At 39.8% G+C, this 22,528-nt stretch overlaps 1 protein-coding gene across 2 annotated transcripts in view; it reads left to right on the forward strand.

Annotated features, from left to right (window-relative positions):
- Positions 1-2,294: 2,294 nt before the first annotated feature.
- Positions 2,295-22,528, forward strand: part of LOC109061160 (CDAN1-interacting nuclease 1-like) — a 790,471-nt gene continuing 770,237 nt past the window's right edge. The window contains exons 1-2 of one of the 2 annotated variants that reach the window (XM_042774545.1): positions 2,295-2,489; positions 3,872-3,989. In XM_042774545.1, coding sequence (XP_042630479.1) covers positions 2,453-2,489; positions 3,872-3,989 — 155 coding nt within the window. In that variant the 5' untranslated portion in view covers positions 2,295-2,452. The remainder of the gene's footprint in view (positions 2,490-3,871; positions 3,990-22,528) is intronic. The other variant, XM_042774544.1, reaches the window with a different exon arrangement.

The following is a 22,528-nucleotide window of genomic DNA, read 5'->3' on the forward strand; positions in this document are numbered from 1 at the left end:
AACATTCACGTTCCCAGAATTCTCTGCATTGCATTTCAAATTTTGTTTGAAGTTGATGTTTTTTCTTTCAGGGAAAAACCATAAATTGACGTTCCCCAGAATTCATTGCATTTCAAATTTTGTTTGAAGTTGATGTTTTTTCTTTGAAATAACTGTTTCTTCTTATTTTGTATTGTATTGTATGTTACATATAATGCTGTTAAATTAATGTTTATTGCATATTTCAGTTTAATGTGTCTAATCATGATGGTGTTTAGTGTTTCTGTACACCTTCTGTATATATGTTAAAAATCTAAAAATGCATCTTCTTATGTTCTTCATTTCACCATCACACTCACACCCTAATATGTGTTTAAATGTATTACAAAGATACAAAACAGATTTCACTACTTCAATAGGTTGGTATATTAACATTATATCAGGTAATGAAATTATGGTATTTAACTGTGAATTTAAGGTAAAACCGTAAAACCTAAAATGTTGTTACCACATTTTTTTATAGTAGAATTTTTACTGTAAATTTTACAGATTTGTTTTTACAGTGTAAACTAGCCTAAATAAGCACATTTTAGAAATTACTGTGTGTGTGTGTGTGAGAGAGAGAGAGAGAGTGTGTGTGTGTGTTGAGGGAATGCAAAGATCAGTATGCCGGCGTGTGCGACAGCAGCCATGCAAAGATCAGTGTGTTTTGTTTGAGATCAGAGAGTGTGCATCTGTGTGTGTGTGTGTGTTGAGGTATCAAACGCTTTCATTAGCGCTGTGTGTTCCTCCGAAATCCACATCATACATTCAAACATCACAGCTGCATAACCTCGATATCAAATCCTCTGTTAACGGCCTACTGTGTGGCTTCTTCTGAACGGCTGTGCCTCCACACACACTCACCGGCCTCACAAACCTCTCTGCCTCCACACACACACACACACACACACAGACACACACACACTCAATCACTCACACACTCACACACACTCACACACTCACACTTCTCTCACACACACACTCAGACACACACACTCACACACACACACACACACACACACACACACACACACACACACACACACACACACACACTCACACACACACTCAGACACACACACACGCACACACACACTCAGACACACACACTCAAACACACACTCACAGACACACACACACACACGGCAGCTTCTGCAAGCATCACACTCCCCTCTGATCCGCATTTACAGCCCTCACATTCTCTGATTTTATCTCCGTGAGCTTGCGGTACACTGATCCTCTGATTTCAGAGCACAGAGCTCCTCTCTCCTGATCCTCAGATACCTGCGAGGCTAAGCCTGACCTTCGCTTCCACAGCAATCACCCTGATGTCTGCCTGCTTTTGTCCTGGACCCAAAGGAACCGGCCCCGGCGCTGAGGGCCGCTCAGTGATGCAGGAATCAAAGGTCAGGCTCTGGTATCTCACAGACACTGGATTACTCACCGAACACATGTAGGCCGGGCTGTTATCAGAACCGACTTTCATTCGCTGAAACCCAGTTTACCAGTCTGAGGTGATCGTTTGAACACGGTGCTTTGTGTCAAGGCAATTACAGTCTTGTACTGTGAATATTGTGTATAATAGTGAATCAGCAGGCAGTCAGAATGCAGGCGTCGCAACGTACATGAATGGCCTCGTGCGTGCTCCCTGTGTCCAATCCTGAAGGACTGAAAGCAGTGTATTAACACAGTACGAGGTTTAAATCAAGTGCACTCACCACTGGAGCATTTTATCACAAAGAAGCATTTATAATAAAGACAAAAACAACACTGTGTGAGGAATTATGTCAGGAGTTCTAACTAAACTGCATTTCAAATATAATTTGGTTATTAGATTGTGTGTATCAAACATTAAATGCATCAGTTTGTAGTTTATAGAATTAAATATCAAATATTTTAAGGCACGGTTTATATATTTATATATTTTATATAAGCAATTTCTCTAAATTGTCCAAAGTATTTTAAGGCATAAATACAATATGGGCTGAATATTTATACATATATATATATAGATTTCTATAAAATGTGATTTCTCTGTACACTAGTAGGTATATATTTATACATATATATATATAGATTTCTATAAAATGTGATTTCTCTGTACACTAGTAGGGCGAATAAAGAAATCAAATCCTGTGTTTGTAATTTGACTGAAATTGAATCTGAAAGAGAGAGATTGTCAGAATGTGTAATTAATCACTCATTAATTATGTCTCCTCTCAGCATCAGCAGGACTCGCGTCAGAGTCCTCCAATCAGCTGCAGCTGTACTCAGCGACAACAGTCATCGCGGCCAATCAGGAGCGCGCTTACTCCTCTGTGACGTTTGAACGCGTTCGCGGCAGTGTGACGGGACGTGACGCGGCGGCGTCTGCAATGTTTACAGTTTTGTCAGCATCTTGAAGTGTTTTTAATAGTTCTCCCGGAGAAAGATGGATCGTGTGCGGGACAGCAGCGCGTCTGTCGCAGGTACAGTAGCTACAGCGCGTGTGTGTGTTTGTCTCGAGCTCTCCTCGCCTATATGAACATTATATTTGCGCGCATCTTTGAGATCTTTCTCTGTGCTATGCCAGATGTTTTGCTAAGTATTTAGCATTAATGACTAAATGTAAATACAATCACACGCATTCGATGTTTATTAGTGATCGGAGTTCAGTCACCATGGTAACCAGCTCTGCTAATTACTACAGTAATTAAGTAACGTTACAGTAATGTGTTCATCTGTGATTAACATTTCACTGTACCTCAGTAGAAACATGGTGAATATGGTAAAGAACTGTTACCTGATGATAAAAGACTAATTATTCAGAAGACGTGCCCAAATGTTTTAAATATTAATAATGATGATGATATTAATAATAATAATCAGAAGTGGCACTGAAAACTGGAGTAAAAATGCTAAAAATTCAGCTTTGATCACAGAAATAAACTACAGTTTACAATATATTCAGATAGAAAGCAGTTATATTAAATAGTAAAAATGTGTTTTGGATCAGATCGATGCAGGAGTGGTGAGCAGAAGAGACTTCTCTAATAAACATTAACAATCTGACCGTTCAGAAACTTTTGGCTGCTGGTGTGCAGTAATAACTAATAGTGACGTTTAACTGAAGAGCATTGAGATTGTTCATCGGTGTGTATGTGGGTCAAAGACGAAAAAGTGTTTAAGCATAAAACAAGTGTAATACTGCTTTAAACTGTTCTAGTTTTTCCCCCCCAAAATGCAAAAAGTTTTCTGTTTTATTTAATTGCAATTTTGTTTTTGTTTTTCTGAGCAAAAAATAAATATCATACATTTCTCCCTGATTTACAGAAGACACCAGTAAAATGTCCTTCAGTGTAACAATCTCGTCAGGCATATTAACAACAAAAATCCATTTATGACATATTAATTACTAATTACTTTCACCCCAAATACTAATGAGGTGTAATTTTACATTTTTAACATTCGCCACTATCCTAGGTTTTGCCCATTTGTCAGTAAGAATTTTTTACTAATTTAAAACACAATAAAATTTAGTATGCTCCATTATTCTTTTAGATGTTTTAATATGTACACGTCAGAATAAGATGTTGTTTGAATTTTTGCATAAATATTGTGTTACACTGAATTACATTTAATGTGCTTTCTATGGACACAAAATCACTTTTTTTTTCCAAAAACTAATTTGAAACCTTAAAAGTAGACATTTTACTTACATTTAATGTGCTTTCTGTGGACACAAAATCACTTTTGTACATTTCTTTTGATGCAGACATCTGAACGTCTTTGACCCATGTACAGTGTATATAAGTACTGAACTAAGAGATTTGGAGGGGAGTCCCTGAGCTGTGTGTTTTCTGTGTGTCAGGTGAAGCGGTGGAGCTGGTGCGGGTCTGCAGGGCCGAGTACAGAGCGATCGGACGACTGACGGAGCGGCTGCGACCCACGCGGCAGAGCATCAGGACCCTGCAGACACAGTTCCCACAGTGAGCCCATCACACACACCTCACACAACACTGGATCTCACACACACACCTCACACTGCTGGATCTCACCCGGTCATCAGCATATCACACCAGAGTCCATCAGTGAGAATCTGCTGCTGGAGTTTAACGCAGGATTACAACATAATAACTTCTTCAAAAAACACCACCTCATAAAATATCAACAATTTTCTTACTTACTCTGCACGAACCAATCGAAAAAAAAAATTCTATTTCGATTTTAAAGAAGAAAAATACAGATTGGCTGTGCTTACTTGTAGGGCTGCCAAATTTGGCCAGAATTTTATGATTATATCAATATGGCTATGAAATTTTATTATTATGATTATTCCAAAATGTAAATATTAAAATTACTAAATAAAAATAAAAGAAGAAATTTTTCTGCACAGTTTGGTCAAAATGCCGTGATTATGTCAACACGGCTATAAATAATAATTATTATTATTATAATTACAAAATAAAAATATTAAAATTACTAAATAAAAATAAAATAAGAAATATTACTGTTGGACTAAGTTTGCACAGTTTGGCTAAAATGTTGTGATTATATAAACACAACTATAAATTTTATTAATAGTATTTATTATTATTACAAAAAATAAAAAATAATACAATTACTAAATAAAACAAGAAATATTACTATTGGACTAAGTCTGTTAATTGAAACACGGCTATCAATAATAATAATAATAATGATAATTAAGTATTATTATTATTATTATTATTATTATTACAAAATAAAAATATTAAAATTACTAAATAAAAATAAAATAAGAAATATTACTCTTGGATCAAGTCTGCACATTTTGGCCAAAATGTTGTGATTATATAAACACGGCTATAAATAATAATAATAATAATAATAATAATAATTATAATATTATTATTATATTAATATAATTATTAATGATTTATTATGATTATTATTTCAAATAAAATTACTATATATATATATATATATATATATATATATTATATATATATATATATATATATATAGGAATAAATCTGCACATTTTCGTCCAGAATGTTGAGATTATATCAACATAGCTATAAATAATAATAATTATTATTATTATTATTATTTTTACAAACATTAAAATTATAAAATTACTTAATAACAAAAATCAAATGAGTATTTAAGAAAAGTAATATAATAATAATATATTTAATTGAGTTGCAGCCTTTGCATCAAGCCACATCATGATTTCAGTCTTATTACGATTAATCATGCAATCCTGCTTCTTACTGTGATGTTTTATTAGACCAGATATCTAGAGACATTTGAGCTCAAGTCTGTATGTAATTAATCTGATCTAATAATCTGCCGTCAGATCGCTCGTTCGTATGGTGAATATGTTGATTGTGTGTGTGTGTGTGTGTGTGTGTGTGTGAGACAGTGAGAGCGTGTCTTTATTGAATGTAACACATGTAATCCCGTCAGACCCCCGAGACGCCGCCGTGCTTCAGAGGTCACTTAGAAAGTCATATGAAGCAGGAGCTTCCTGTTTTCATCGTGCTGTAATCACAGACAGAGTACGTCCCGCAGGAATACGTGTCTGCCCTCAGCGCGCTGCTCTTATTGGCGTCAGCAGTTTGAGAATGTAGTGCGTATTAGTCTCGTGCCCCAGATGTGCTGCTTTATATGCCACTGTCCTCCTGGAATATCCTGATATATGGCCTCGTCCGTTCACACTCGTGCCGTGTTTTGTCTTGCAGGCAGGTTCAGCGCTTGCGTTTGTTTTTCCGACGGCCAGAAGTACAACCCAAACCCAAGCCGAGAGCGCTGTTGGTTTTATTTGAGCGGACAGGATCCCTGAATGTGGACCGTAGTGTTTTCACACAATGATTGTGCTCGTCCAATCAGCTGAGAGGCGCTCTGGAGGCTTCGTGATTGGGCTGGCAGGAAATCAGGCTCTTAAGACACAACATATCGACTGGGCCATCCATCATCTGTTAGCCTGCCAGTACAGCCCCCGTTTGAGAGCAGAGCGGCGTCCTCTGTCGTTCCTCATCCGAGCGGCCCTGAGCTCATCCCATCTGCATGCTCTCTCATCTCCTGAGACCTTTTGAGATTTCGTCGTGTATGCTGGATAATGTTTCGTTTAGTATAATCACACTGCAGTATTGCGTCTGGTGCTTTAAATGCTGGAGCTCTTTAAAGCAGGATGGATTCTGATTGGCTGTCAGTGATTTGAAAGTGATTCCTGTCAGGGTTATTACAGGTAAAGTCCTCATGAAATCAAAATTGACTTTATTTACTTATTTAGCACACATTGCTAGTCTTGAGGTGAACAGAGATTGTTTTAAAATACAACAATGAACACCATAAAACCATTTTAAAAAGCCCCATTCAGTCTCTGCTGAATTCTCAGAGCATTCTCGCGCTCTCTTCATTTCATCAAGTGATCAGAATCACGTCTATTCATTTTACAATCCTGCTACCAGCCTTTTATTTACACTAAAAGCCCCATTCATTGGTGTGAGGAAGCTGCGTTTTGAGTGGCATTTGCACATCCTGTGCTTCTATATGCCACTGCAATAGATGCATTCTTCAGTATTAAGGTTAGCGATTAATTGCTCGTTAATTTAAACGACGGTCATTAGAATGATCGAAAATCGACATCCCTTAAACAGACCAGAACAAAAACAGACATTCTGACACAGAACGCACATTTCAGAGCAGAATAACTGCTGTAGTGTTGTTGTTGTTTTTTTTCAGAGAAACAAGTATGTGAACTTAGCATGTTTCCTAAATATCTGCAAACAAATACAATCAAAACACTACAGTACAGTAAAAACATTAAACCACAACATTCAACAAAAAACAGAACTTCCTATAAACAAAAAAAGATAGCACAAACAATTACAGAAAAGAAACAGTTACAGACCCACTGCATTTCACGATCCAAAGATGCTGCATGCAGCATGAGCAGTTTTTAGTGTAAATTAGATTGTATTTCACAATTTGATGCAAAAACAGATCGGACTTAATATTTGTGAAACTATACAACATAAAACACCATCTGCAGGAAACCGAAACAGCAGACGCTGAATGAGATGCAGATTCACTCTCTGACAGCAGGTGGCGCTCATGGAACAGCAGATATAGTGTTTCCTTGTAAACTTTAAAGCTAATAAACATTGCTTTAATATGGAGGTAAATGAAAAGAAAATACCATCTAAACTTTTCAGTTCTTCTCAGAGATGCGTTCATATAGAGTAAACCTCCACCGTTCACAATACTGCGGTGCTGAGAGCTCAGCGCGCTGCAACTAAAAACACACGCAAACAGAAAAACATCTTCATCAGTTTGACAACACATGTGCTGCAAATACTCACAACACAACCAAATACAGAAGAGCATTGCAAGTAGCACAGACCACAACAGAAATATTTCAAGGGGATCGACCCCAACAAAATCGGTTTATGGACTGTATTGCCTGGTTCCGACTTAGTTGGGATCAATCACAGTGACATCGTTTTGCAATAAAGTCCAAAGTCCAATCACTGTTTTACAATCAAGCCATCAACATGGGCATTGCAAACTGTAAGGATGTGTTAGTGTGACAATAAAACAGAAATATAAATAATCAGTTGGTAAAATTTGTGGTTTCACTCAACGGTTTACACTATAAATAACACGTGTATCGTTTATAACCATATCTTCGAGTGTTTTTTGTAATAACTTAAATTGAAACAATAAAGTTAAACATATTTCGTAAGTGATTAATTTCCACTTATACAGTAACACACGTGCAAGATATGCCCAGCTTACATAAACATTAGCCTCACAGAAATCCGAAAACACTCAACATTGAACGTTTCAACCCATAATACAGCAAATACAATAGAAACTAATAATATCCCCAATTAAACTACTTTCAGGCACACTCGTATGGCTCAGGACACGCGTTCCCTCCACAGTTTTCAAGTTTGCTGTGCTGCCGGGGCAGCATTACGACTGTCATCATCACCCACCGATAAGAATTAAAATTAGAGCCTTTTCAACAACCCCAAAAAAATCTCACCTTATCAGAGTAAGTGCAGTTTTTTTTAGATAATTTGTATAACCACAGTTGTACCCATGTTAAACTGTGGTTAGTGTTGTTGTGGTTAATTTGTGTTTGCAGCGTGGTTTCTGTATTTGGTTTTTATTTTTGTTTATTTGCAGCGCATATAGTGAAACATATGGTGTCAGTTTTTGTAAGCAGTTTTAGTTTATGTGCTGCCGAAGCAAGCATGTATGATCATTATTTCAAAATAAACAGCTTTAATCTATCTCCTCCACAATAAAACACATAATATAAGATTATTAAAAAAAAAATTAAAAAACATAAAGACTCTAACCAAATATTTTCCAATATTTGGCAGAACAGATAGACTGGAAGCAGCTAATGCTCATCAGATCACATTATTCAGTGTAAAATTAATAGAGATGATGATTCTATCTAAAGAAATATGAAGTAAACGTGTAAATATATCAATATGTAGGTAACACTTTAGAATAGGGAACACATATTCACTATATATTAAGAGTTTTCCCTCAATAAACTCCTAATTTGCTGCTTATTAATAGGTAGTAAGATCATGCAGAATATTAATATGTGCTTTATAAGTACTTATAAACAGCAAATATGCTAGTTGTATGCATGCTAATAAGCAACTAGTTAATAGTGAGAATTGGTCCTTAAAATAAAGTGTTACCGATATGTCTCCAAGTGTGTGCACTTTTGGACGCTGTTCAGTGCAGCTCTGTGAACTCAGATAAACCGCAGCAGACCTGACTGAACATGAATGCCTGTTGTTATTCTGTTCGAGATATCATACATTACCAATTGATTATTTTGCACTCCTGACATAAATGAAGAGATTACGGTCACCGCAGCTGAGTTTCATCATAACGGTGATCAAATATCGGTCAATTAGCGTGCTGTGAATGTGAAACAGTAATCTGATGTCGCCACCGATCTTTGCAGGTTAAGTTAACAGCTAACTCACAATTCACGACGCAACCATGCTGTTATTTTAAAAAATTCATCATGTTAACTTCTAGAAACCAAAGCAATGTGCTAAAAGCCAATCAGAAGCTTAGCAACCTGACGGAAGCACCCATTAATCATTAAGATCAATCATGTTCTGCTTAAAACATGATAAAGAAAAAAAAAGTACTATTAGTTTTCTTTCACTTTTTTTTCCTTTATTGAGTCAGCATCAATTTGGGTATTGAACGTGTCAGTATATTTATGATTACAGATGTTAATAAGCGATTAATTGTGATTAGATGACATCTGTGCAGTTATTTACACGGCTGAGTCCTCGTATGCATCTGAGCAGCGTTGGAGAGCGTATCCTGCTGTCGCGCGTCCCGTAACACAGATGTTGTGAGTCATCTGTCAGCCAGGCCTCTCGCGGCCCGGGCTCTGGCTGTTCTGGAGGGAGTGTGAATTGGACACGGTGCTGTCACTCTCCCCGTCTCACAATGGAGACGCATGCAAATCCCCCGCGCCTCTGAGTGAGCGCCCGGCGAGGGGCGTGAGGGGCGGCATCAGCCGGGCCTGTCCTCTGGCTCCTCAGCATTAGAATTGGAAATGAAGCACACTTAATAGTGCCATCCGGATCATGTGAGGTGCTGTCACTCCTCCCCTGAGAGGGGCCGCGGCCGGGCCCCGTACAACCCCATGAATGAATTTGGGTGTAATGATGGGCCCTCTTTAAAATGCCGTTCCACCCAGTTTGCATATGTCTCCGTAGCCGGAATGAGGAGGAGTACCGGAGATGTTGGGAGCGGGACTCGGGCAGATGCTCCCCGTTTGGGCGTATTTGAATCTACACACGCCAAGGCCCTTAATGCGTCTGAAAGGGGCCCTAATGTGTCGTTTTCATCAGCGCTGAGGCGGGCTGCAATATGGTGCCAGTGGCTCGCTTGGGGAATCTGAATTTTGAATAAGGATGCACTCAGGCTTTTGAAATCCTGAAGAAGTGTCAGAATAATGGATGTCGAGCAAATGTCAAGCGTTTGTTAATTCCTCTGTTATCGGGGGTTTGTCTAGCGCGATCCGTGCGGAGGCCGCTGTGCCATTGATATGCTGATTGCTTGGCTGCAGACGGTGTGTTTGTGATGGCACACTCGCAGACGCTCCTCATTGATTATTTATCGCTCATCTGCCCGTTATCCTCACATTACATGCCTGTTAATCCAGCGGCCGAGTGGGACTGACGTTAACCAGCCTCCTTCCACCAGGCCTGCCGGGTCTGACTGCTTTAGCGTCGCTTGTGTGTGGTTTATCTGCTGATTCATGAACTCAGAATCAGACTGTATGGGAACGAGTATTTGAGGATTCAGAAGTGATGTAATGACTGTGATTGGTTCAGGTGACTACATTGGGAGGGTCCTGTGATTTCAATTATGTGCAAACTGCTGTCAGAAAAAAACCCATCAGATACACACAGACACTCAAAGATCATCTTGATAATCTGTCAAAATAAAAGTCTGATTAAAATTTAAGAAATGGTTGTGACAAATACTATACTATACTATAGAATGCACTTATTTGTACATCAGAATGCAAGTAGTAGTAGTAGTAGTAATAATATTATTTTTCACATTTGTTTCCCATGTTTTAATTTTAACAGTAAACTTGTCAAAATCATTCATGTAAAAAAAAATGATATCAGACAACACAGAATTTCTGAAAAATGCAACATATTATTGTTATAAATATTATTGCAATAAATTAATTATTAATAAACTATGTGTTATGATTTTAAGTGTTATGATATGAATCATAATGATCAGACATGTTTTTGATTATTAAAATTAAACAAAATAGCAAAAAAAGAAAAGAAAATTTAAAAATGAAAACACCAAATGGGGAAAATAAAATGGATTTCATAGGGCTCTAAAAACTTACCTTTGTTCAACTTTTAATACATTTTTGTTAAATTGTGCAAGTTTCATGATTTCAGTTTAATTAGATATGCTTCTTGATGATTACATTTTAATTTAATAAGGAATCCAGAAGAATTAAAACAGAAAAAATGCAATGAGTACAAACTAAGGCTCCAAAATTGTGTGTGTGTGTATATATGCTCTATATACAGGACACTATATATATATATGTTGTGGCAATTTAATATGGAAAATAAATCAATCATAAACATTAATATGGAATCACAAAAAAATTAAAATGGAAAATAAATGAATCCTGAAGAGAATAAATAAATAAAATAAACAGATTTCATAGGACCTTATGCTGGCATATTGTGAATGTCTGAGACAGTGTACAGTACACGGTGACTTTCAGTGTGGGGCAGCAGTCTTTAAACATTTAGTTATTTTAACTTGCCTTTAGATGCTCATGTTGCAAAACACTGAGAGATAAAGCACGAGAAGCGATGCAGTGAGCACTGGGACTGGACTGTGCTGCGCTCAGACGCCGGTCCAGTGCTGGTCAGATGTGCTCTCAGGCTTCAGTGTGAACAGAAGCAGATCTGTCAGCTCAGGCCTGTGGCTTCTCTCTCTCTCTCTAATCACAGAGCTGCCAGCGTTCATGTGCTCAGACCAGAGGAAAACAGCCCCGTGGAAGAGGAGGCTGTGAGCAAGAATGCATTCTCAGGGTGTCAAGGCTGATAAGTTAAAGCATCCTTGATTTGTGAGAAGCGGAATGAAATTCTTCTGTGTGGCGAGCAGAGAGCAGCATTCATGAAAGCACAAGAATTAACTGACCTCCTTAACTGTATAAAAAAATCTAAATCACGTTAATAACATGTAAGATGTAGCTGTGTCACAAAGGAAGTGACATCACTTGCTTTCTTTCTACAGCATGGTAGTAATGTCCTTGTGTGTGAGATGTGTGCGAGGCCTGAGGTTGTGTTTGCATACTGGGATCAGTTGCAGTGCTGCAATGGAACAAATTGGCCAGAATGGTACGAGCATTGTTAGTGTTGCTCCAGGCAGGAGGCCGCTGGTCAGCGTGATCTGCGGCGATGCCCAGTGCATGATGGGTAAAGCTGGCTTTGCTGACAGTTTTCAGGAGAAACTGCAGTAATGATTGTTGGAGGCCAGACCAAAATAACTTTAACACGTCCTGTCACAGAAAGCCCTGCGAGTGCCACCTTTCAAAGACGATCATAATTAGCTCTGGGATTGTGTTATACGTGTCTGTGTTTGAGGTGAGTATTGAGAAACCACTCCGACATCTCGTGTGTTCATTTAAAACATGACTGTGTGTGTGTGTGTGTGTGTGTGCGGATCCACGAGCCGCAGGCTGCCTTCTGCAGTCTTCACAAGCGCTGGATGGTTTATTGGCTTATGTAGGCAATGCACTAGGAATCATTCATCTATACACTTTAATAATGCAGCTTGTTGAATGTGAAAAATGTGTTAGTATTTGCAGAAATTAACATTAACTTTTATTTATACATTCGTATATGAAGTATTGTTCATTGTTAGTTCATGATACCTAATGTATGAACGAAAGTTAACAAGTGTTTTTGTAAAGTGTTTGAGTTAATTTAGTTGCAGGCATTTTATATAATCAACTAATGAATGCATGAAGCAGATCCACAGAAACGGTCAAAGCAATACAGATTCATGAACATATAATGTATGAGAACTGTTGTGCACGCCAAGAGAGGGGAAAAACACATCCAGTGCATTTTAGACAGTGTAGAAACCTCAGTCGGACACCCTTTCAATCTTCAAAAACAGGACTGTTTGAGTAATTGTTACTCTACAGAGAAATTACGTTTCCTAATGTTTTTGGTAATAAGTTTGTATTAAATCATAAAAGAGAATCTAGAAAAATGACAACAGACAACAGAAAAAAGTTCTGGAAAAAAAAAATCATTGCTCTATTAATGTTGCCAGTTTAAGAAATTATTAGATATAGTTACAATTTTATGAATTCAGTTGATTAAACATGTTTTTAGATTATTAAAATTGAATAAAAGCATTAAAACCCCAAAATTAAAATCTTGACTGTTCTTTAGTTTTGAACTCGAGTGTTTCATAATGTGAATCTGATTCATTTATTTGATATGAATCGTGATATTTTGATTTTAGTTCGAGCTACAATTAGAAAGAGAAAGTAATGACATCCTCACTCGCAAATATATTAAATGTAAATCATTTTTGGGTTTGATTTGTGTTGTGAAATGACCGATCGGATTGAGACTCTCACTTCAGCTCATATATAATCTGATGACCATAACATGAGATGATATTGCTTCATGCTGTTTATTATGGGTCCTCATTCAAATATAAATTTTATCGTATTGTATGAGGATGTTTTTTGCAGCGCTGTGGTCAGCATTTATGTTGTTTTAAAGGGTTATAAACTTGACCTTTAGTTGTGTGTAATTTTAGCTTTATCCCATCGCACTAGACCTTCAGTCCGTGTGAACGCTGTCCTCTTTCCTTGATTCTGGATGTAACGACACGTTCATCATAGCTGACTGTCGAAGGAGGCGAGGCAGATGTTCCTTTGCACTTATCTGCATGTGTAATTAGGCTGATTTGCATATGTAGAGCATGAGGCACAAACATAGTAATAAATATTGACTCTTCAGTGATAATCAGACGTGTCCCACTCGGACCTCCGCTGCAGATTTGTTCACACACACTTCCATCACCTCCAGATGTTTACTGAAGTCGTGTCATGAAGTTCCCTCACTGCTTCACTCCTGCTAACCCTGGCAGACATTCAGGAGCAATTCTGACGTTAAATGATTTTCTCAACCGCCTTAACATCATCAGGACTAAAATGAGCTGTGTCTGAGTCAGGCTTCGCTGTGAGGGATCTCCACGTATGGATCTGTGGCTCATCGTTATCAGAACATATGACGCTGCCGGCGCTCCATTAGCCAGGTGGCATTCATTAGGTTAATTGCTGCCATTTCTTCTTATTAATAGTTTGTGAAAGTGACACACTTGTAAATGGTTCAGTCCACGATTAAAGACTTTATCTAACGGAAAGCTGAAAAGGTGTTGTTATGCTTTATGTGGAGTGTTTGGACAGAAGTGCAGAACTGATCCTGATGAAGCAGTGTTTGAATGTTGTTCATCTGTCATGAATGTGGCACAGCTTCATTCTGAGCGTTCGCTGAGTTGTGGAGTGAATCCGGATGAAGGTGTGCTCGTATTAATGCATCATGCGCGGCTGTCAGGAGGGTAATTATGGCCAGAGCGGCTGGTTCTCAAAGCGCTCTTGTGTTTCCAGTCCTTCTGTTTTATCAGGTTGAGAATGACGTGCTGGAGGCCATCAGCATCACGCTCTTTTATGACCTTCTATTAATGATGCTCTTTATTTGAATGCTGCTGAAACGTTTCCTTTGATTTTCCCTCACTTCAGGAAGATTATAGAATATGAAACAGTTTTTTTTTTCTGTTCTGTGTTGACTCAGCTAATGCTTAGATTAGGAGTGTGAAACCCTCTCAGTTCAATTCAGGGATGATGTTTGCATATTCAGAACGATCCACAATCGGATTTGATTTGATTAGATTTGGATTAATGATTTGATTCTATATTTTAAGTCCATTCATAGGATTACATTAAGGCTTTACCTGTAGTGTCTTAGGTCAGAAAAAGACTACTCTAGATTGTTTCTTGCACCAAGCAAATGATGCACATTTGTGTCCCTGCAGCACAGAAGCAGTCATCAGTAGCACAGGTATATTTGTAGCAATAGACAACAATACATTGTATGGGTCAAAATTATAGATTTTTCTTTTATACCAAAAATCATTAGGATATTAAGTAAAGTTCATGTTACATGAAGATATTTTGTAAATGTCCTACTGTAAATATCAAAACTTAATTTTTGATTAGTAATATGCATTGATAAGAACTTCATTTGAACAACTTTAAAGATGATTTTCTTAATATTTAGATTTTTTTGCACCCTCAGATTCCAGATTTTCAAATAGTTGTATCTCAGACAAATATTGTCCTCCTAACAAACCACACATCAATGGAGAGATTATTTATTCAGCTTTCAGGTGATGTATAAATCTCAATTTCGACAAATTGACCCTTAAGACTGGTTTTGTGCTCCAGGGCCATATTTATGCGTTTGGCAGAAGCTTTTATCCAAGGGCCGGTCACACTACATCCACTGACTTCCATTCATACGCATGTGAACGCAGGAGAGTGGAAGTGCAAACTCATCTGAAGATGTTCATGTTTCATGTTTGGTGAAGATGTGTGTCCAATGAGAGATCAGCATGAGCTCTGACTGTAGCTGAATTAAAAGAACACCAACTTTAAATCTGCACGATTGCAGCATTGCAGTAAAGTGGTTTTTACAATTTGGATGTATTATGTTGAATTATGTTTTAAAAAGATTTACATCACAGCACAGATTGATGTGATTGTTCAGACAGAATCATCAGCACACCACACACACACTACATTTTTTCATGTACACAACATACTCACACAACTCTCACCATACTATGCTTGTTTGCTTCTGACTGTCTGAACTCTCCTCAGATGAGGCCAGGTCAGCGCCGGCTCTTCTTTTGACAGGTTCATGGTTTGATTTGGGCTGGACTAAATGCTGAAATTACACTAGAAACAGAAAACATGTTATCGCAATAATAAGCCAATTATTGTGATCTCATAATACTTGAATTTCATCTGTCTGAGTGATACGTCCATCTGTCATGCACTGGAAATACAGGCGTTCAAAGTAAAAAAACAAACAAAAAAAAAAAAGATTTCTATTTCAAATAAATGCTGTTCTTTTGAACTTTTATTCATCTGTGAATCCTGAAAAATAAAATGTATCACAGTTTCCACAAAAATATTGAGCAGCACAACTGTTTCCAACATTAATAATAATCAGAAATGTTTCTTGAGCAGCAGATCATCATATTAGAATGATTTCTTAAGATCATTTGACACTGAAGACTGGAGTAAATGATGCTGAAAATACAGCTGCGCATCACAGAAATAAATTACAGTTTAACAGAGATTCACACAGAAAACAGCTGTTTTAAATTACAATAATATTTCACTGTTTTAACTGTGTTTTTGATCAAATAAATGCAGCCTTGGTGAGCAGAAGAGACTTTTTCAGAAACATTATAAATCGCAGCACTCTTCTGAACGGTGGTGTGTGTTGTAGTGAACACGCTGTCGTGTGTGTGTGCTATTCAGATGCAGAGCCCCTCAATTCTCCCCTTCCCTCCCTTTCCTTCTTTTTTTCTTCCCTTTTTCCCTCCCCCTTCCCCCCTTCTTTCCTTTTTTTCCTCTCCCTCCCCTTTTTCTTTTCCTTCTTTCCTTCCCCTCCTTTTTTTTTTTTTTTTTTTTTTTTCCCTCTTTTTTCCTTCCTTTCTCTTCCTCTTTCTCCTCTTTTTCCCCCTCCTTCTTCCCTCCCTCTTTTTCCTCCTTTTCCCTCTCCCTTTTTCTTCTTTTTTTCTTTCCTCTTTCTCCCTTTTCCCCCCCCTCCCCCCCCCTCTCCCTCCTTCTTTCTTTCCCTTCTTTTTCTTTTCCTTCCTCCCTTTTCCCTCCCCTTTTCCCTCCCCCCCCTTTTTCCCCCCCCCCCCCCTTCCCCTCCTTTCCCCTCCCCCCCCCTTCTCCCCCTTTTCTTTCTTCCCCCCCCCCCCCCTCCCCCCTTTCTCCCCCCTCCTTTTCTTCCCCTTCCTTTTTTTTTTTCCTTTTTTTTCCCCCCCCCCCTTTTTTTTTTTCTTCCTTTTCCCCCTTTTTCCTTTTCCTTTTTCCCCCTTTTTTCTTCCCCCCCCCTCCCCCTTTCTTTTTCTTCCCCCCTTTCTCCCCTCCCCCTTTTTTCTTCTTCCCCTTTCCCCCCCCCCTTTTCCCCCCCCCCTTTTCCCCCCCCCTTTCCCCCCCCCTTCCCCCCCCCCCCCCCCCCCCCCCCCCCCCCCCCCCCCCCCCCCCCCCCCCCATCCCCCCCCCCCCCCCCCCCCTCCCCCCCCCCCCCCCCTCCCCCCCCCCTTTTTTTTTTCCCCCCCCCCCCCCCCCCCCCCCCCCCCCCTTTTCCCTTTTTTTTCCCCCCCCCCCCCCCCCCTCTTTCCCCCCCCCCCCCCCCCCCCCCCCCCCCCCCCCCCCCCCCCCCCCCCCCCCCTTTTTCCCCCCCCCCCCCCCCCCCCCCCCCCCCCCCCCTTCCCCCCCCCCCCCCCCCCCCTTTTTTCTTTTCCCCCCCTTTCCCCCCCCCCTTTTTTCCCCCCCCCCCCCCCCTTTCCCCCCCCCCCCCCCCCCCCCCCCCCCCCCCCTTTTTTTCCCCTTTTTTTCCCCCCCCCCCCCCCCCCCTCCCCCCCTCCCCCCCCCTTCCCCCCCCCCTTTTTTTTTTCTTTCCCTTTTTTTCCCCCTTTCCCCCCCCCCCCCCCCCCCCCTCCCCCTTTTCCCCTTCCCTTTTTTTCCCCCCCTTTTTTTCCCTCCCTTTCCCCCCCCCCCCTCCTTTCCCTCCCCCCCCCCCCCCCCCCCCCTTCCTTTTCCTTTTTCCTTCCCCCCCCCCCCCCCCCCCCCCCCCCCCCCCCCCCTCCCCCCTTTCCCCCCTTCCTTTTTTTTTTCCCCCTTCCCCCTTTTCTTCCCCCCCCCCCCCCCCCCCCCCCCTCCCCCCCCCCCCCCCCCCCCCCCCCCTTTTTTCTTTTTTTTCCCCCCCCCCCTTTTTTTTTTCCCCCCCCCCCCCCCCCCCCCTCCCCTCTTTTTTTTTTCCCCCCTTTTTCCTTTCCCCCCCCCCCCCCCCCCCCCCCCTTTTTTTCCCCTTCTTTTCCCCCCCCCCCTTTTCCCCCCTTCCCCCTTTTTTTTTTTTTTTCCCCCCCCCCCCCCCCCCCCTTTTTCCCCCCCTTTCCCCCCCCCCCTTCCCCCCCCCTTCCCCCCCCCCCCTTTCCCTCCCCTTTTCCTTTCCCCCCCCCCCCCCCCCTTCCTTTTTCCCCCCCCCCCCCTTTTCCTTCTTTTCCCTCCCTTTCCCCCCCCCCCCCCTCCCCTTCTTTTTCCCTTTTTTCTTTTTTTTTTTTTTCCCCCCCCCTTTCCCCCCCCCCCCCCTCCCCCCCTTCCTTTCCCCCCCTTCCTTTTTCCCCCCCCCCCCCTTTTCCCCTCCCCCCCTTTTTTTCCCCCCCTTCCCCCCCCCCCCCTTTTTTTCCCTTCCCCTCCTCCCCCCCTTCCTCCCCCCTTTTTTTTCCCCCCCCCCCCCTTTTCCCCCTTTTTTTCCCCCTCTTCCCCTTCCCCCCCCTTTCCTCCCCCCTTTCCTTTTTCCCCCCCCCTTTCTTTTTCCCCCCCCCCCTTCCCCTCCCCCTTTTTTCCCCCCCCTTCCCCCTATTCCTTTCTCCCTTCTCTCTTTTCTCTCTTCCCCCCCCCCTTTTTCCCTTTCTTTGTAAACCCTTTGGTTTTTTCAAAATGTTTTTTGTGGTCTTTAAACAAAAAAGGACCCAAAAAAACATTCCCTAAACCCCAAATTCACCCCCCTTAAAAAAAAAAAAAAACAACCCTCGTTCCCCAGGCTTCCTGGCTTTTTTTCAAAACCCCCTTTGGCCGGGGAACCCCTTGGTTAAAACAAAAAAAATTACCCTACAAAATTTTTGGGCCCCCTCCCCCCTATATCTCTTTTTTTTGGCATTTTTTTTTTTTTTAAAGAAAAAATTTAACCCTAAAAAAACTTATTTTCCCCCTTCCAACCTTTGCCAAAAAAAACACAAAAAATTTTTTTTTTTTTTTTTTTTCCCCTTCCCAAAATCCTTTTTCAAAACAAAAAAAATTGTGGTAACCCAAAAAAAAAAACTAATTGTAATGTGCATTTTTTCAACAATACCCCAAAAAAACCAAAGGGGGTTTTATTTTTTTGTATTTTTAAATTATTAGTGACCCACCCCCTTTATTTTAAAAAAAACACCCCTTTTGTTAAAAAAATAATCTTTATTTTGGCGTGGGGACAAAAAAAGGTCCATTCAACAACAACTTGTTTTTCCCACCCAAAACACCCCCCACATTTTACCAAAACAAAACAAAAACTTTTGGCCCAACACTTGTTTTGTTAGCAAAAAAAAATGTTTTTTTTTTTGTGGATGGCCCCAAAAAACAAAAAACCGCAAAAAAAAACACCATTTGAACAAAAACAAAAAACAAAAAAAAAACCCCCAAAATAAATTAAAAAAAACAAAAAAAAAAAAAACAAAAACCCAACCACAACTATTTACGGGAAAAAAAAACAAAAACAGGCGTTTTAATTGAAAATTTCCACCAAAAAAAAAATATTCCAATTTAACCCCCACCCTCAGGGCACCCCCCCACAACAGGGTGGGGGGGCCAGCAAAAAACAAAAATAAAAAAGGGGGGGCTTTTTTTTTTTTTTTTTTTTTACACCTTGTAAAAAAAGTTTTGCAGAAGCTGTGTTTTTTGGTACAAAAAACAAAAAAAAAAAACGACCCCCCCACAAAAAAACAACCCCCCAACTTTCTTTTTTTTTTCGGATACCTCCCCAAAAAAAATTATTTCAAAACTTGTTTTGGTTCCTGTTCCCCCAAAAATTTGAAAAAAAAAAAACTCAACATAAAACAAAAACAAACAAACCCACGAACCAGAAACAACACCTGACACCCCCCCCGCTGGGAGTTGTGTTTGTTTTTGAAAAAAAAAAAAAAAAAAAAATGTTTTTTTTTTCCACCATTTCTTTTTTTGACTGACACAACACTTCCCCCTTCACACCACCCCCCCCAAAATAGAAAGAACCCATACCAAGGGGGGGGGGGGGAAAATTTTTTTTTTTTTAAAAAAAAAAAAATTTGTTCAAAACACCTTTTTCTCCCATTTGTTTTTGGTAAGTTTTACAACCCCACCCCAAAAACAAAAAAACCCGTTTTGGGGAAAGGGTTTTTTATTTTCCCCCCCCAAAAAAAAGGGGCCATGGGGGGGGGACCTCCCAAACAACACCCCGGGGGAGGGTTGGTTCTTTTGAACGGGGGGGGGGTTCGGTAAAACTCATTGGGGGGGGGGTGGTTTTGGGGGACCACCACAAAAAAAAAAAAACCAACCCCAAAACCCCAAAACAAATTTTTCGACCTTTTTCCCCCTAATCACCAATTTTTTTGCCCCAAGGTTCCCCCATACCTTTTTTTTTTTATTCAAAAAAAGAACGTTCCCTTTTGGGGCAACCCCCTGTTAAGTTGTTTCTTTTTTCCAACCCTCACAGGTCACACTTTCCCCCCCACTAAGGGCAAGGGAAAAACCCCTACAGAAGTGAGGTTTACGATGGGACCCCCACAAGCTTAAAAGAGAGTGTGTGGCAGAACAACAAAAGGCCCTATTTGGGCTTTTGCTGGGGGCCAATTTGGTCCTGTTTGTGTGTCACCCACAATTGGCCCCATAACGGATGACCAAAATTCCCTGAGGGGGGGGGGCCCCCTTTTGTGGGTGCAAAGAGTTTGTATGGCTGAGGTCCGAAAAACCAGTCCTCCACACATCCCCCCTCTTCCTTTGATTGACACGCCATCCCAACTTTATTTGGGGGGCATCAGGCAGCAAAATGTTTGGTCCAAAGCGTCTGCGGTTCCAGGTCGTTTGGACAACATCTACTCTCTTAAACATGCCACTGTGCTTCATTAAAAACAATAATTCAAAACCCGCAACAAATCAACCCCGCTGACAGTGAAACAAAGCATCTTTGTTAGCTCTGTATGCAAAGTATTTTTATGCCTCAAACCAAGCTAAATTTTTCCTTTTAGTCAGGGGGGAATGGTCATAAGTTTGGAAACATTACCTTTTTTTAATGTTTTTTTAAAGAATCCTGGGGCTTCTGCAAATCAAGCCTCCTTTCATTTATTTTGATCAAAATAACAGAAAAAAAGGTAATTTGTTGATATATTATTAACAATGGGGAAATAATTTTTTTTAAAAAATTTTTATAAACTTTAAATTAATTAATCATTTTATTTCCTGTGATTTAAATTTGAAAATTTTGAATGGCCCCAAAATTATCAAATGATCCTTTAGAAATCATTCCCATACCCACAAAAAAATAGGTTAATTTTTTTTGGGTGTTTGGGAAAAATTTTTTTTGTTTTGTGTTAACAAAAATCTTTTATTTTTCCAAAAATTTTTTGTTTTCCTCGTTTATTTTTTAGAGAATCTGGAAAGTTTGTTTGGTTTTTGTGGTTTTTCCCAAAGTTTAACGAAAACCCCAAAAAGGGCTGCCTTTTGGCCGTCCCCCCCATATTTTGTAGGGTGTGTTGTTTATTCCTCTAACAATGCCGCCTTGTGAACAAAAAAAAAAATCAAAGGAAAAAAATGGGGTTTTTTGTTTTTTTAGCCAATGCCCGAAAAAACACCAGAAATTTTTTTTTCCCCATCGTGGGATACAGATACCCTACGAACAGCTTAATATTGGGGTGTTTTTGTTTTTTCGTTTTTGTGACATAAATCAATTGGTTTATTCAAAAAAACCCTTTTTTTTTTTCACAAGTGTTTTTTAAAGAAATATGGTAGGAGAAGGTTTGTTGGTTAAAGCCAATGGAATAACCGCTTTCAGTTATTGTTTTTTGTTACGCCCCCGCTGTTTTTTCCCCCAGAACTGGTGCCAACACGAAAACAAACACTCCCCCCTGTTTTTATGGGGCAATGTTTGCTGCCAAAAATTTGATGTTGAAAACAGGACCCCAGACAAGCCCCCCCCCCCCCCCCAAACGTTGTCAGCTGAAAAAACAGACAACCCTTTCCCCCCCTTTTCCTCCCTTGTCCCCATAAAGAAACTGAATTTAGTTTTTTTTTTTTATTTTGGTGTGGCCCAAATTTGGGTTTTAAAACCCTTAAAAATCGTGTTCTGTATTTGGGGCCCCCCCCCCCATTTATTTTTTTTAAAAAGATTGTGTTAGTTTCTAACATTCACCTTAAAAAGGACAACTGTAATTTGTCCAAACTTTTGTTTTTTTTTTTTTAGGCAAAATTTTGGGGGCCAAAAAAAAAAAAAACAACCAAAAATTTTTTTTTTTTTTTTTCAGTGAGTTTTTTTTTTTTTGTTACTACTGTGTAAAACATATTATTTGAACAAAAAACCCCCTTTAATTGTTTTTGTGTGGGTTTTTTTGGGTGGTGTGTTTTGTTTTGTTTTTATTTTTTTGAAAAGGCCTTTTTCCTCAGGCCAAATAAAAAAAAACGCCCTTTTCAAAATTTAGCCCAAAACCTTTTTTTTTTTTTGTTTTTTCCCTGGTGGTTTAAAAAACCAGAAAAAAAAAACCCCCCTCTTGGTTGATTTAGTGGGGGGGGGGGCAAAACCCTTGGATCAAAAACGACGTGGGGAAAAACAGAAAAAGGACAAAAAGCCAAAAAAACCAAAGTGGGGGCCAACAAGAAACAACCTTCTTTTTTTCCCTTTCTTCCCCCAAAAGCCGAATCCATGGAGAAGTTTTTTTGTTTTTTTTTTTTTTGTAGGTCCTCTCTAATTGTTTTGCTGAAAACAAATTAATTTTTAAAAGTAAACGAAGGCGGGGCCACCCCCATAAATTATAAGATGGTTATTTTCCCTAAAACCAAATCGCCTTTTTAAATGGAAAAAATTGTTGTTTGTTT

The sequence above is a fragment of the Cyprinus carpio genome, chromosome A17 (genome assembly GCF_018340385.1).
Source record: "Cyprinus carpio isolate SPL01 chromosome A17, ASM1834038v1, whole genome shotgun sequence".
Lineage (NCBI taxonomy): Eukaryota > Metazoa > Chordata > Actinopteri > Cypriniformes > Cyprinidae > Cyprinus > Cyprinus carpio.